Source organism: Antennarius striatus, chromosome 16 (genome assembly GCF_040054535.1).
Source record: "Antennarius striatus isolate MH-2024 chromosome 16, ASM4005453v1, whole genome shotgun sequence".
Taxonomy (NCBI): Eukaryota; Metazoa; Chordata; class Actinopteri; order Lophiiformes; family Antennariidae; genus Antennarius; species Antennarius striatus.
Window position 1 is genome coordinate 10,324,538 of NC_090791.1, and position 12,544 is coordinate 10,337,081.

The window sequence follows — 12,544 nt, forward strand, 5'->3', positions numbered from 1 at the left end:
AAAACCAACAACCTCTGTTCATGTATGAGTTAACTGATAGTTCAACTTTGCCCTCTGTGTGTTTATGTCATCAATACTTTCCATCTGGAGAGGTTAAAGGTCACTTGCTGTGTATGAAAACTTGATGAGAGCATTGATTATCACACAATCAGACGTCAAAGAGCTGTCCGAAGTTCAGTGGTTTGAAATGCAAACTAAGTGAAGGAGAAGGCCGAGTTTAAAACGGGAAACTGCAGAACGAGCGAAGAACAATTGTGGATTACATGTGCTGAACAGGTATAAGGCGGCAATCATAACGGGGTCATCCAGCTGACACATCTGCTTGACCTCTCGTCAGTGTTGACTCCCACACTATGGACATCCTGGAGACAGATGCCTACGACAGGCGGCAGAGAAGAAATATGGTATCTTAAAAACACTGATGATAAATGCTGAAGTAATTGACTACATCTTTTTCTATTTGGAATGGGATGGTTATCAATTCAGGGGGTTGATTATACCAATGACTTTGAGCAACATACTGAATCCTAACTGGCTCCCTGGGCATCGTAAGGGCTGCCGACAGCCCACAACAATGTGTAGATATAAATGTTGGTGACAATGAAGCTTCTTTATTTCAGCCTCCTGATCACGGTTTGGTGATGTTTCCCGTTTCTCTTTTCATTTCTCTTTCTATCAGTCCTGTGCTCTCCTTTTTTCTCTCTTGCCTTTCTTTTTATCCACAGCTTTGTACTTCTACATGTGGACTCCTGAAACACCAGCATCCATCGTGTCTGCAGGTGTCAAATCAGCACCAACATTCCTTTTAGCTGCAGTGGTGCTGAGCTGGAATGGGAGTCGGAGTATCCTGGGTGTGTTGGGAGGACTGGTTTTCTCTGCTGTGGGAGACTGCTGCTTGGTGTGGCCTGAGCTATTTCTACATGGTAAGTGGTCCTTGTAGAATTTTAAAGATGCGAATTAAGTTGTAACGAAAACACTTGTTATAAATACTAACACTTAGGGGCGGCAGTGGCTCAGTGGTAGAGCAGGCAGTAGAGCGGGTCGTTCTATGATTCAAGATCAGCGCTCCTGCCCAAAAAAAATACCTGGAGTGTGAACTGACAGTGGGAGGTGTCAGCTCACCTCCAGAGCACTGCCGAGGCGCCCTTGAGCAAGGTGCCGTCCCCTTTACAAATTGCTCATTTGAGGAGCACCAAGAAGGAGCTGCCTGCCACCCTACCTCCCTTGCATGCCTGCAGGCCCCCTTGTGCATGTGTGTGTGTCCTACAGGGGCCTGTACTCACTTATATGTATGCATGCGTTTGAATCATTAGCTATAGTATGTGTTCTTAATTTTACTTCGGGGATCAAACCAATATATAAAAATTTTAAAAAAAATTTAATTTGTTCTCCATATTCACTTATATGTAATTCTAAAGAGGAAATTTAACATTTATCTTTCAACGTGATCAATAGAACTCGCAAAACTCAAGCCTCATTTATGTTTTAGAAATGTATTTCCTGTATCTCTTGCATTTCAGACATAATTTATTTAAATTAAGAGACAGATCATTAATTACATGAGATTTTAAAAACCCCAGGAAAAAAACCAAAACATTCACACTCAAAAAGGAAAAGATAATGAGTACAGACTAATCAGAGAGGATTGTAATAGTTAAGGTGTTGACATGTGTAGATGTGTTTGTCCATGGTAACATCTATTAAATTGGATGAAAATGTACTAGAATAATTAACAAAAAGAAAACAAATACTGATAACAATGAGAAAAAGGGCTTTCAGGGAGCTCTTCAGATTAGCAAGTTCAGACAAACAACTGTAATCTTTTTTCTTATTCTGTCATCAGAGTGAGGAGGGGTCAGTGTTGGCTGGCTGCTCCAACATCATGAGATGAGGTCCATTTGATCAGGACAGCTACATACTACAGGATGTTTTCTCTTGAATGTATTGACTGTGTTTGTGCCATCTTGTTGGGGTACATACACTGCGCTGCTACTGACTGAACTGATGCCTCATTTCCTCCATCTGTTTCAGGAATGGGCGCCTTTGCTGTGGCTCATCTTCTGTACTCACTCACCTTCGTCTCCAGTCGTTATGCAGCATATCCCTCATCCTCTGGGATCCGTTTCCTATACCTGATTCTGTGCTTGATAGGAGGAGGGTTTTACATTTGTCTATATCCATTCCTGCTAGAGGCACACAATTCAGATTTGCTTATTCCAGCTATTGGGATCTACATTGTTCTAATCACTCTCATGGGGATATTAGCGATCAGAACCCGTCACACACTGACACTGTTAGGAAGTCTGTCTTTCATAGTTTCTGACCTGTCCCTAGCTGTGCAGGTTTTCAAGGTGATCCCACCAATGGAGCACGGAAACATTCTTGTCATGTCAACATATTATTTGGCACAGCTACTAATAGCTGTGGGTGATATAAAAGCAGATGGTAACAAAGAAGACTACGCAAAATGGAAGAGGTCCTAAACAACATCCTTAACACCTATGTTGGACACCCTGGCAAATTTGTTGAAGTACCTATAAACAATCACAGGTCAGAGAGGTTATAATATTAACTCCTCAAATATGAAACAGAATAAATAGAACATGGTTCAGTTCTTTCTGACTGCTACTGACTGGGTAAAAAAAAAGATAAGAGCAGCTTGTAACTCAAGATATATGTTGACAGTTTTGTACGTCATTTCCATGATCAAACCTGTATTTTGTGCTGTTTACACAAACAAGAGTAAACAGCAGATTAGAATAAAATTCAGATTCTGTGATTTGAGTGAAATCATTTTGCCCTTATGTCCATGTTTACATATCGGTGTTATATGTGGTGACAGGATGTTTATCACTTGTGATTTGGTCATTATATTATATATTATAAATACTCCTTTGGTTTGGTTTATAGTCAGAAATAAGATGTAAAGCATGAACAGCGGTGTCTATGTCACAGAGTCATATTTAAAACTGTTAAATTTAAATACTTCAGATCAGAGACAATTAGAAATTATATATGTCAACAAATCAACATTGGGAGGTATAAGCTGACAATTAAAATCTAAATTATGAAAATATTAAAAGGAGAATTGAAATTTCTGGGATAAAATAAACAGCTAACTTGAAAAAATATTTTATACAGTACAGATATTTATACAGGAAAATACAGCTCCTGCATCAAACACAAAATATGGATAGTATCTGTGGCAACAGCTTAAAAACATTACATAATGTGAATGAACCAGATCCTGGACGTTCTGTTAGACCTTTGCACCCTAAAAATAGAGTAGTTGTGGTAAATTAGATTTCAGCGATCCATCCCATTGTCATCCGACTGTTGTCGGCTGAAACACATGACTCTCAGTCGTTCACAAAAGTCCAGCTCTTCCTGTTAGAAACAAAAATATGAAATTAAAAGCTGGTCAAGCATCAAACCAATATTAAAAATGTTGCTTTATATAAGGAAGTAATGTTTTAGAAAGCATTAGGTTGTTTTTATCGGTCTGATGATTGTAACAATAACAAAATTCATTTATTAAAATCATTCTATATGTTGGCATGTAGTTTTGACTTATTATGGAACACAATGCTTCCATGGCCGTTATTGCTTTCCACATTAGGAAAAACAACTACATTAACAACCATTGCTACGCTTAAATAGCGATAAAACACTTAATGAATGTTTAAACCCAGGTTTACAATATTTTACAGCAGGGCTCACATTAATTACCTGACTCTCTTCTTTCCCTTGGAGCTCTGCAGATCTTTGTTTTAGAAACTCCTCCAGACCCAGAATGGGATTCCTACTGTCTTTGAGACCCTCTGGACAGTCTTCCACTAGACTAGACAGACATCAGGGAAAATATACAAGAACTCATGGAGAAGTTGAAAAAATATCAACCTGAACATGAAGTAGAATGGGTTTCTTACCAGCAGAGGGCAGCAACTACATGTTCATGGAAAGACGCATGAGGCACACGAATGACTGACACCAGCTGTTGGACCATCCCCATGGAGACGACTGTCTCTGCACAAAGAAACATATCAGATCCATCATTAATTAAAACCTCACAAATGGCTACAAGATGACTATTGTACAAAAATGACTTCACAAAATGTGAACTAATTTCTTTTTTAATTTGGGTCACAGTTGTAAAAGTAGTAAGTTCTCACGAACAGTCTTGGAGAATTGTAGAGATTATACAAATGTACATCTAAGAATATCAACATAGCTCACTGGTGGGGTGGGGGATAGTAACGTACCCCCCCAAAAAACAAACAAACAGGCACATCAACCCTGAGGAGCTTCAAACAAACTGTAGGGGCTGCATCACCATGCATGAGAGCCAGCTTTTTAAAAAAAAAGATCCAATACCTTTGTGTTCGGGGTGTGACATCAGCAGGTTGAGCAGAAGAAATGCAGATTTGGTTTTGAGCTTCTCGTTCTCTGCCTGCATGCCTCGCATTAATACTGAGAAGCCATCATGAGAAAGGAAAGCCTGGAGCGCTGCCTCCTGTTCTCGAACAAGACCTAAAGCGACACACTCAATGAAAACTACATCACAACATACATAATATTTAAAGTATTTCAGTGCCTTCTTAACTTTAATTAATGCTTCTATTCAGGGTCACTATTGGCACATCTTAAAAACTCACATGACACTGCGTAAAGGGCTTTTACTCTGACGGTGGGGTGGGGGTCTGTGTCTGTTAGTTGTAGCAATTTTGGTAACACCCCAATACCAAGCAAGTAGATCTGAACCTGTGGCATGTTCTGGGCACAGGAGGCTATCAGCTCAGCAGCACGCCACCTCAGTCCACTCTGAGCATGACACAGATACTTGGAGACACAGAGTTCCAGTCCACCAAGAGTCATCAGGTCTGTGAGGCAGAGGAGTAAAGAAATAGTTATCCACAACGTCTTTTCAGTGGGTCAAAGCAGACATCTGATCCATAAAATGAATGCAAAATATTTCAACAGCATCCTTTACAAACCTCTAGCATTGTCCAGGTTCTCACACAGCTCTGACAGCATCTCAAAAGCTGATTCCCGTTCATCTTCATCATCATCCCTTTCCTGCTCCTCGTCTCTCTCCTTATTACTCATTTCTTCTTTACAGAGGATTGCTAAGCAGCGTTTCATCTGCTCCACTTCATCCATTTGGCCTTTGGTGACTTCAGCAAGAGCTTCCCTGAGCCAGGCTTTCCTCTGTAGAAAAGGGACAGTAGAAGAATGCCTCGGTTTCCTTTGACGCAAGGTGGTGTTCAGTCTGCACATATCCGATTAAAAACCCATGCTCAAGGCTGACTGATGAAATGTGCGCATGTAACCTGAAATTTAACCAGCATTTTACCTCTTCTGACATGGGTTCAGCAGTAGCTGACACCTCTGCAGCTGCTCCGGCCTCCACTGCCATCTGCAGAACCCCCTGAAGGTTTTGGGGGTACCTTCTATCCTGTCTGTCTTCTGACATGACTCCCACTACTGAAAAGGAGAAGGAGAAATTTGCATGATGGACAATTACTATGTATTCCTGACATGATGTACAGGAGCAGTGGTCGGGGTATTAACCATGGCAACAGGAAGCAAACCCAAGAGACAAGTACATGTGGAGTACTGTATGTGTTTATACGGTTGTGTGTACATGTATATGGACTAGTACATAAACACAAGTCCATCTGACTCACCTTATATTATGGCAACATTCCTGCCATCAAAACCCAAATTTAACACAACTAGCAACAGATTCTAAATCGACTACGTGTTAATTTAATCCCATTTACACAGTTATTATTATTATTTTCACCTTACCTTTCAAATAATGTTAATGTCGAATAAATAAACGCTCAAACCGATCGTCCTGTGTCATATAAACACACTCGTGTATGAGCTAGAAGTTTCTAGCGAGCTAATCTCACGAATGGCGTGGGGGCGGCCATGCTTTACCGTAATCTTTGAACCAGATTGGCAGGTAACATTAAAACACCGCATTGCCTTTGATTTAAAGATGCAAATTTCGCAGTATTAGCGTATTTAAGGTACGTCCCTGACCCTTACGCGCACGACGTGCAGAGAGTATCAATAAAAATCGAGAGAGTTACTGCATTATAATTCGGTTGTTGTAGACTCCAAAATGGCCGCAAAACATAGACAATGTAAACATATTAAATATGTTTTATTTAAGAATATATGCTCTATATATGTATGTTTGAAACCTCAGAGAGAAATCCAGAGTTTATCCTCACTAATGACCTGATGATTGAGAACCTATACCTTCTTATTCTTTTCCTTTAGGCTTTTCCCTTCAGGGGTCGCCACATAGAATCAATTGCCTCCATCCGAACCTATTCCTATATCAATATTACCATACAGTATGCGCATTTTATACACAGTCTTTGAATCTATTTTTGGTGTGTGTATTAAAGAATTGTTGCCAGTATGAAAGATATGAAAAGAAGGAGAACATTTCCATTAATACTACAAATAACAATTATTCTTGTTCCGCAGTATATTTTGTTTCTCATCTTTTCACTCTAAATGACTTAGAACAGAAAATTATTAAAAACGCGGTTTTTGCGTGTTACATCCGCCTGTTGAAGTAACGACCGCTGTAATAAACCAAGGGGATTATCGCTTGAAGTACACATCGTCTTTGGTTCTTCGAATAAAGGAAGATGGCGGCGCTTTTGGGCTTGCGTGCATGTTTCTCTGGTAAAAACATTTAAAATTGTTTGTTACCTAATGCATGTCTGTCACATTTCCGAACTGTAGTAGTTTGTTTGTTCTGAACAACGGGATATCTTGTTTACGGCTGTACAAATATAACCTATCATGAATGAAAGAGGTGATACTGTCTCTCGATGGTAAAGCAAGGTCACACATGCGAAAATAAGAGACGAGTGTAGCTTGAAACTGCCTTTAGTTGTCGATAGGTACGTCCCTACTGCAGTTATGTGTTCACGTAACAAACAAAAGTTGATCTGAAAACGAGTACTCCTGTTCAGTCTTCCATTCTGCAAGAAATGACTTGCGATTTACGTTAGCCATTACACCACCTAGCTGCATTAAACCTCGATTGCTTTGTAGTGTAATACAGTAATCAAGATTTAGAACAGGAAAAGGGAGATATAAAGGTGAGCTTTTCACCTCAGAATCATCTACCATTATCTAACTTACTATAATTATTCATTTTCTTAGCCCTCCAACTTTCTTCACCGAGCCTTCTGCACAGCTCCCTCAAGTTGGTGAGTATGTTTAAAAGATGCGGTCACAACATTGTCTGGCAAATTGTGTAATTTTATTTTCTACATATGTGTCTTCTCTGTGTCTTGTAGTGTGTTGTGCCGCTAAGTCGTCGATCTTTTGCTGCTGAGGCCAAGAAGACATATGTCAGGGAGAAGCCCCATCTTAATGTTGGAACGATTGGCCATGTTGATCATGGAAAGACAACCCTGACAGCAGCCATCACAAAGGGTAAGACCGAAGGATGGCATTGATCTGATAATCTCTAACACTGAGTTACTGTATTTGTTCTAGAGCCTGAACTTGATTCAGTGTCCTCCCCTGCAAAGAGAAGTCAAAAATTCAATCAATCAGAAATGTGACCTTGGTTTGTTTTGTGGTCCTTAGTGCTTTCTGATGCTGGCGGGGCAAGCTATAAAAAGTATGAGGAAATTGACAATTCTCCTGAGGAGAAATCCAGAGGAATTACGATCAATGCCTCTCATGTGGAATATACCACAGCCAACAGACATTATTGTCACATAGATTGCCCTGGTCATGCTGACTATGTCAAGGTAAGCTGCTATACTTCCACATGTGATATAAGAAGTACAGAAAGTGATACAGATTTGTCTTTTATATTATTGTTTTCTGTACTTTTTTCAAACTTATTTTGAGTTTCAGTATGTGTATTTAATCCCTTCTACAAACAACCAACAATTTTCTCTGTTTCAGAACATGATCACAGGCACCGCTCAGATGGATGGCTGCATCCTGGTGGTCGCTGGCACTGATGGCCAGATGCCACAGACAAGAGAGCACCTGCTGTTGGCCAGGCAGATAGGTGTTGAGAATATAGTGGTCTTCATCAACAAGGCTGATGTCGTGGAAGACAAAGAGATGTTGGAGCTGGTGGAGATCGAAATCCGTGAGCTGCTCACTGAGTTTGGCTTTGATGGAGATAATACGCCCATTGTTGTAGGCTCAGCCCTCTGTGCCCTGGAGGTGAGCAAATTATTAGCATCAACTACAGGTAGTCGCCGACTTACAACCTATGCAACTTACGACCGATCGACTTTACGACCACAATGTCCGGGTAACGCGGGCATTCCCTCCAGCCACAGTACTCACGCTCTGAGGCTCCCGCGCTCTCTCCAGTCCCCACGGCGCACACATGCTGTTCAGTCACACTGAGATCAGCAGCCCAGCCCACTACTGATGGGCTGGGCTGCTTGGGAGGCTGTGACGGAGAAATGTATGAATGGCGTATGGAAAAACTGTCAAGCGTTACGTGAACTCTTCTGCTGGATTTGAAAGTGACGAAGAACTTGATCAGATTCGAGAGAAAATTGTGAAACTGGCAAAAAACCTCTCCTTGGAGAACTCAGGAATGATCGCGCTGTAAGAACTGATCGCGCTGGAAGAAGAAAGAGTGGAAGAAGAAGAGAGAAGAGAAGCAGGAAAGAAGAGGAGGAAACAGAAAAAATGTTCACCACCAAAGGCTTGTCAGAAGGCTTTTCCCTGTTAAATAAACTCCGTGCACACTTTGAAGAAATGGACATAGAACATAGAAACATTTGCAAGGATTGAACGGATGGCAAACGACGCTTTCCGTCCATATCGTGAAATTTATGAGGAGAAAAAGAAACGAACAATTCAGACAAAGCTCACAATGATTATGAAAAGATCGTCTCCCGCTCCCACCAACCCACACGCTGCCCCAGCTGACGATCCGGACGACCCCCAGCCAAGAACCAGCGCTGCTGGATTTAATTTTTACTTAAGAGTCGATTTACGACCAAGTCGAGTTACGACCGATCTGCCGGTCCCAATCGCGGTCGTAAGTCGGCGACTACCTGTAGTCATAGAATTTAGATTGCATTGTTGGATACTTCGCCACAGTAGAAATAGTTGTCCACTTAACAAAATTATTAGCCTGTTGGTGACCTTTACAGGACGGGACAAATTGTGGTAAATTTTAATTTCTGACACATCAGAATGGAATTTTGCTGATTATTTTTTTCTGCTTTTCCTCAGAACAGAAAGCCTGAGCTTGGTCTACAGGCAGTAATGAAACTTCTGGAAGCTTTGGATTTGCATATTCCAGTGCCCAAAAGAGAGCTGGATAAACCTTTCCTTCTACCCGTAGAAAGCTTATATTCCATTCCAGGTATTAAAAGACTACAAGTAATGCAGCTAGAATACAGTTCATTCCAACATTAAACTGCAAGGGTTAGTCCATTCAAGACGAAATATTGGTGTCGTGGTATTAGATTGTTTCCTAGATTTATTGAAATTTACCTGTACCTGTGATGAGAGGTGAAATATTATTATGAGATTAAAAATGTCACATCCCATATTGGACTCAAAATGGTAAGAAAAGTGAGGCAGTTGGTGGTGATTCAAAAACGGACTTTCTAAATTAAATTCGAGGTTGTTGATTGTGTCTTTCAGGCAGGGGTACGGTGGTGGGAGGCACTGTGGAGAGGGGTGTCATCAAGAAAGGAGACGAGGCAGAGTTTGTGGGCCACAGTCGTTCCCTAACATCCGTAGTTACGGGTGAGTGAAAGGAAAAGCAACAGGAAGTCAAAGGAGTTCCTGTGCAGGTTTAAGTATTCAATATGATAAATTACATAACACCATGAAACATCTGAATAACTACATTTTATCAGTGAAGATGTTCTTCTATGGGACACAGGATCTTACCAACTGAGAAGCAAATTGATTTAAGTCAAATAACGATGTATAAATATTAGTGCACACACACAGTATAATCAATTTTGTACTGTTGTGTTCAGGTATCGAGATGTTCCACAAGTCTCTGGATCGGGCAGAGGCTGGAGATTCCCTTGGTGCTCTGATCAGAGGGCTGAAGAAGGAAGACGTGAGGAGAGGGATGGTGATGTGCAAACCAGGCTCCATACAGCCACACCAGAAAGTCAAGGCCCAGGTATGTGGGCACAGCTTTTCAGACAGTTTAAGAACTGTTGGCAGAACTAGAGTCACACTTTATAGATGAATATAATTATCCAAAGAGTGATTTTTAAATATAAAGCCACATACAGCAGTAATAATCACTCACTTGGGTTACGAGCTCATGGAATGAAAGCCATAACCTGCTGTGGGGGGGTTGGGTGTTTGTTTCTTCTATTACAGGTGTATATTCTGAGTAAGGAGGAGGGAGGCCGACACAAACCGTTTGTCAGCAACTACAAGCCCGTCATGTTCTCTCTGACCTGGGACGTGTCCTGTCGAATAACGCTGCCTGAGGGCAAGGTGTGTGTACTGTATATGTGTGTTTGTGTCTGTCAGTAAACTGATGTTGTAAAATAGTATCCAGTTTGAATCCAATCCACAGTACTTAACTGAGTTAGTGTTGTCAGGTGTAACCTCTGAAAACAGCTTGATGGCCTCCCTCGACTTATTTTAAATGTTGATGATTTTGTTGTGTCCTTCTTAGCGTAGAGAGATAAGAAGCATTTATTGTGTGTCCATCAGACAATAACATTTCCTTGCCCTGAACATATCTCTCAAACTCTCAATTCTAGTGTTGCCAGACTTTGCTTAGAATTTTAATATACTATGTAGTAGGGATGAGCGAGTACACCACTGTCTGTACTGTATGTGTTCAAGCATCTAAATTATCTGTATCTATATCTGTACTTGGAATGGGTGGAGCTTAAGCCAGAAGTGGGTGTTGTTTGACCAGAAATGAGTGGGGCTTAAATCACTACATTATTTTAAGTCTGAAATTGATATGGATTGATTACAAGTTGCTATATTTATTGTTTATTGTAAAACTATTTACAGAACAGCCTCAAAATTGAGATTCAAATCAATATTTTTGATCACAAAACTAATAACTATTTCCAGAACAAGTTTTTTATGAACTCAGAACATGAATATTCTTAAGTGTATGAATGAATATTTACAGAAAAGCCTCAGAATTGAGATTCAATGCTTTTGATCACAATAGTAAAGGAACTTTTTACAGAACAAGTTTTTTATGAACTCAGAACATGAAGTGAATTAATGAATACATCGCATGCAATAGGAAACAAGGCAGTCAGACTGCAACATCCCGCGACACCCCTGAATTCAAAATTTTACCCTGACCTACTCGCATAGGTCAACGGTCAAAGCTAGTTCTCTGAAAGCACTAGCTTTGATCTACGGTCTTACCCACACTGGCCTTCTCCCTCGTCTATCTCATCCAGTTCCTGAGAGTACAACTGTTAAAATTTGTCCTTTACCTAGTTTCCCTTTTATTGCAAATGATCAGTATTTCTCCTGCGTTGAATGCACTGATTGTAAGTCGCTAGATTCAGTAGTCTTAAAAATTAGTAAGATGTTTGGTGTGCACTATAGAAATCTGTTACATTGAGCAATTTAAAGTATTATTCTTTTCAAACAGCTGATACTATATCTGACCGCATTTTAACCACTCTCATGTTTGTTGCTGTTGTTGCTTTACAGGACATGGTAATGCCTGGTGAGGATACATCCTTAAACATCATGCTCTTAAGGCCAATGGTTCTGGAAAAAGGCCAAAGGTTCACTCTCAGAGATGGAAACATGACCATTGGCACTGGCCTGGTCACAGAAATCCTGACCTTAACAGATGAAGACAATATGGATTGGTCAACAAAGTCAGCCAAGAAAGCTGCAAAGGCTTCCTAATTGAGTTCCCTGCAAGTGGTCAAAAGTAATACAGTATCTTAAATAGTTGTGCAGGAAAGAAATGATATCATGTGTTTTACATTTTCATCCTACCAAATGTCAATATGATGTCTTTATGTTTAATAGCCTGACCGTTAATTTGTCATGTATGAATTAAAATGGATTTAAAATAAAAAGTGTTCTTTTTGTTTGCTACTGGCTGAGTTGGAAATGAGTTACTGTACATGTTGCAAGACTTAAAAAGGACACATGATGGCAGCACAAACATATGTCAAGAATCTACTTAACCAGATCTGATCTAAAATACTATAATAATCGAGATGTAAATCACATCAACTTTAAATCTTTTTTTCCCCATTTCTTATTTTGCTGTGAAATTACCTAAATACAATAAAACTAGTCAACTCTACAGTTCATGGATAATGACTACATCAGTTTTCCAGATTTAGGTTCTTCAAAAATGTAATATATCTAAAGCCAATCTCTTCTCCATCATGACTAACTGGTTCCTTTGGTCATGTCTTGTGTATGTTTAACATTTTTTTAATTGTTTAGGCAAAATAGGTTCTTTTTAAAAGTTTGTTGCTTGTATAATTGTATACAGAATCAACTTGGGAAGGAATGTACCGAATGCTGCACTTTT

General features: G+C 40.1%; 3 protein-coding genes across 3 annotated transcripts; 2 read left to right on the top strand and 1 right to left on the bottom strand.

Moving 5' to 3' along the window:
- Window positions 1-353: 353 nt before the first annotated feature.
- On the top strand, window positions 354-2,700 carry tmem86b (transmembrane protein 86B). Its single transcript, XM_068336552.1, has 3 exons — window positions 354-404; window positions 680-923; window positions 2,032-2,700. The coding sequence occupies exons 1-3, from the start codon at window positions 354-356 to the stop codon at window positions 2,481-2,483; spliced, it is 747 nt and encodes a 248-aa protein (XP_068192653.1). The 3' UTR covers window positions 2,484-2,700.
- A 197-nt stretch (window positions 2,701-2,897) lies between these two features.
- Window positions 2,898-5,933, bottom strand: hspbp1 (HSPA (heat shock 70kDa) binding protein, cytoplasmic cochaperone 1). The gene is made up of 8 exons (XM_068336550.1): window positions 5,812-5,933; window positions 5,354-5,484; window positions 4,995-5,208; window positions 4,656-4,880; window positions 4,375-4,530; window positions 3,930-4,026; window positions 3,730-3,841; window positions 2,898-3,387 (listed from the first exon to the last, which is right to left on the bottom strand). The coding sequence occupies exons 2-8, from the start codon at window positions 5,471-5,473 to the stop codon at window positions 3,307-3,309; spliced, it is 1,005 nt and encodes a 334-aa protein (XP_068192651.1). The 5' UTR covers window positions 5,474-5,484; window positions 5,812-5,933; the 3' UTR covers window positions 2,898-3,306.
- A 721-nt stretch (window positions 5,934-6,654) lies between these two features.
- tufm (Tu translation elongation factor, mitochondrial) lies at window positions 6,655-12,073 on the top strand. The gene is made up of 10 exons (XM_068337056.1): window positions 6,655-6,711; window positions 7,198-7,244; window positions 7,335-7,473; window positions 7,630-7,796; window positions 7,957-8,226; window positions 9,259-9,391; window positions 9,676-9,780; window positions 10,020-10,171; window positions 10,378-10,497; window positions 11,698-12,073. Exons 1-10 carry the CDS (start codon window positions 6,675-6,677, stop codon window positions 11,899-11,901), a joined length of 1,374 nt encoding a protein of 457 aa, XP_068193157.1. The 5' UTR covers window positions 6,655-6,674; the 3' UTR covers window positions 11,902-12,073.
- Window positions 12,074-12,544: the final 471 nt, after the last annotated feature.

Excerpts from the sequence above, each read along its gene's own strand:
- tufm (XM_068337056.1), top strand. The coding sequence starts at position 6,675 with ATGGCGGCGCTTTTGGGCTTGCGTGCATGTTTCTCTG. Across the intron at positions 8,227-9,258 it reads CAGCCCTCTGTGCCCTGGAG|AACAGAAAGCCTGAGCTTGG; the intron begins GTGAGCAAATTA and ends GCTTTTCCTCAG. Across the intron at positions 9,392-9,675 it reads AAGCTTATATTCCATTCCAG|GCAGGGGTACGGTGGTGGGA; the intron begins GTATTAAAAGAC and ends TGTGTCTTTCAG.
- tmem86b (XM_068336552.1), top strand. The coding sequence starts at position 354 with ATGGACATCCTGGAGACAGATGCCTACGACAGGCGGCAGAGAAGAAAT. Across the intron at positions 405-679 it reads GGCGGCAGAGAAGAAATATG|TCCTGTGCTCTCCTTTTTTC; the intron begins GTATCTTAAAAA and ends TCTTTCTATCAG. Across the intron at positions 924-2,031 it reads GCCTGAGCTATTTCTACATG|GAATGGGCGCCTTTGCTGTG; the intron begins GTAAGTGGTCCT and ends CATCTGTTTCAG.
- hspbp1 (XM_068336550.1), bottom strand. The coding sequence starts at position 5,473 with ATGTCAGAAGACAGACAGGATAGAAGGTACCCCCAAAACCTTCAGGGG. Across the intron at positions 4,881-4,994 it reads GAACCTGGACAATGCTAGAG|ACCTGATGACTCTTGGTGGA; the intron begins GTTTGTAAAGGA and ends TCTGCCTCACAG. Across the intron at positions 3,388-3,729 it reads AAGGGAAAGAAGAGAGTCAG|GAAGAGCTGGACTTTTGTGA; the intron begins GTAATTAATGTG and ends TGTTTCTAACAG.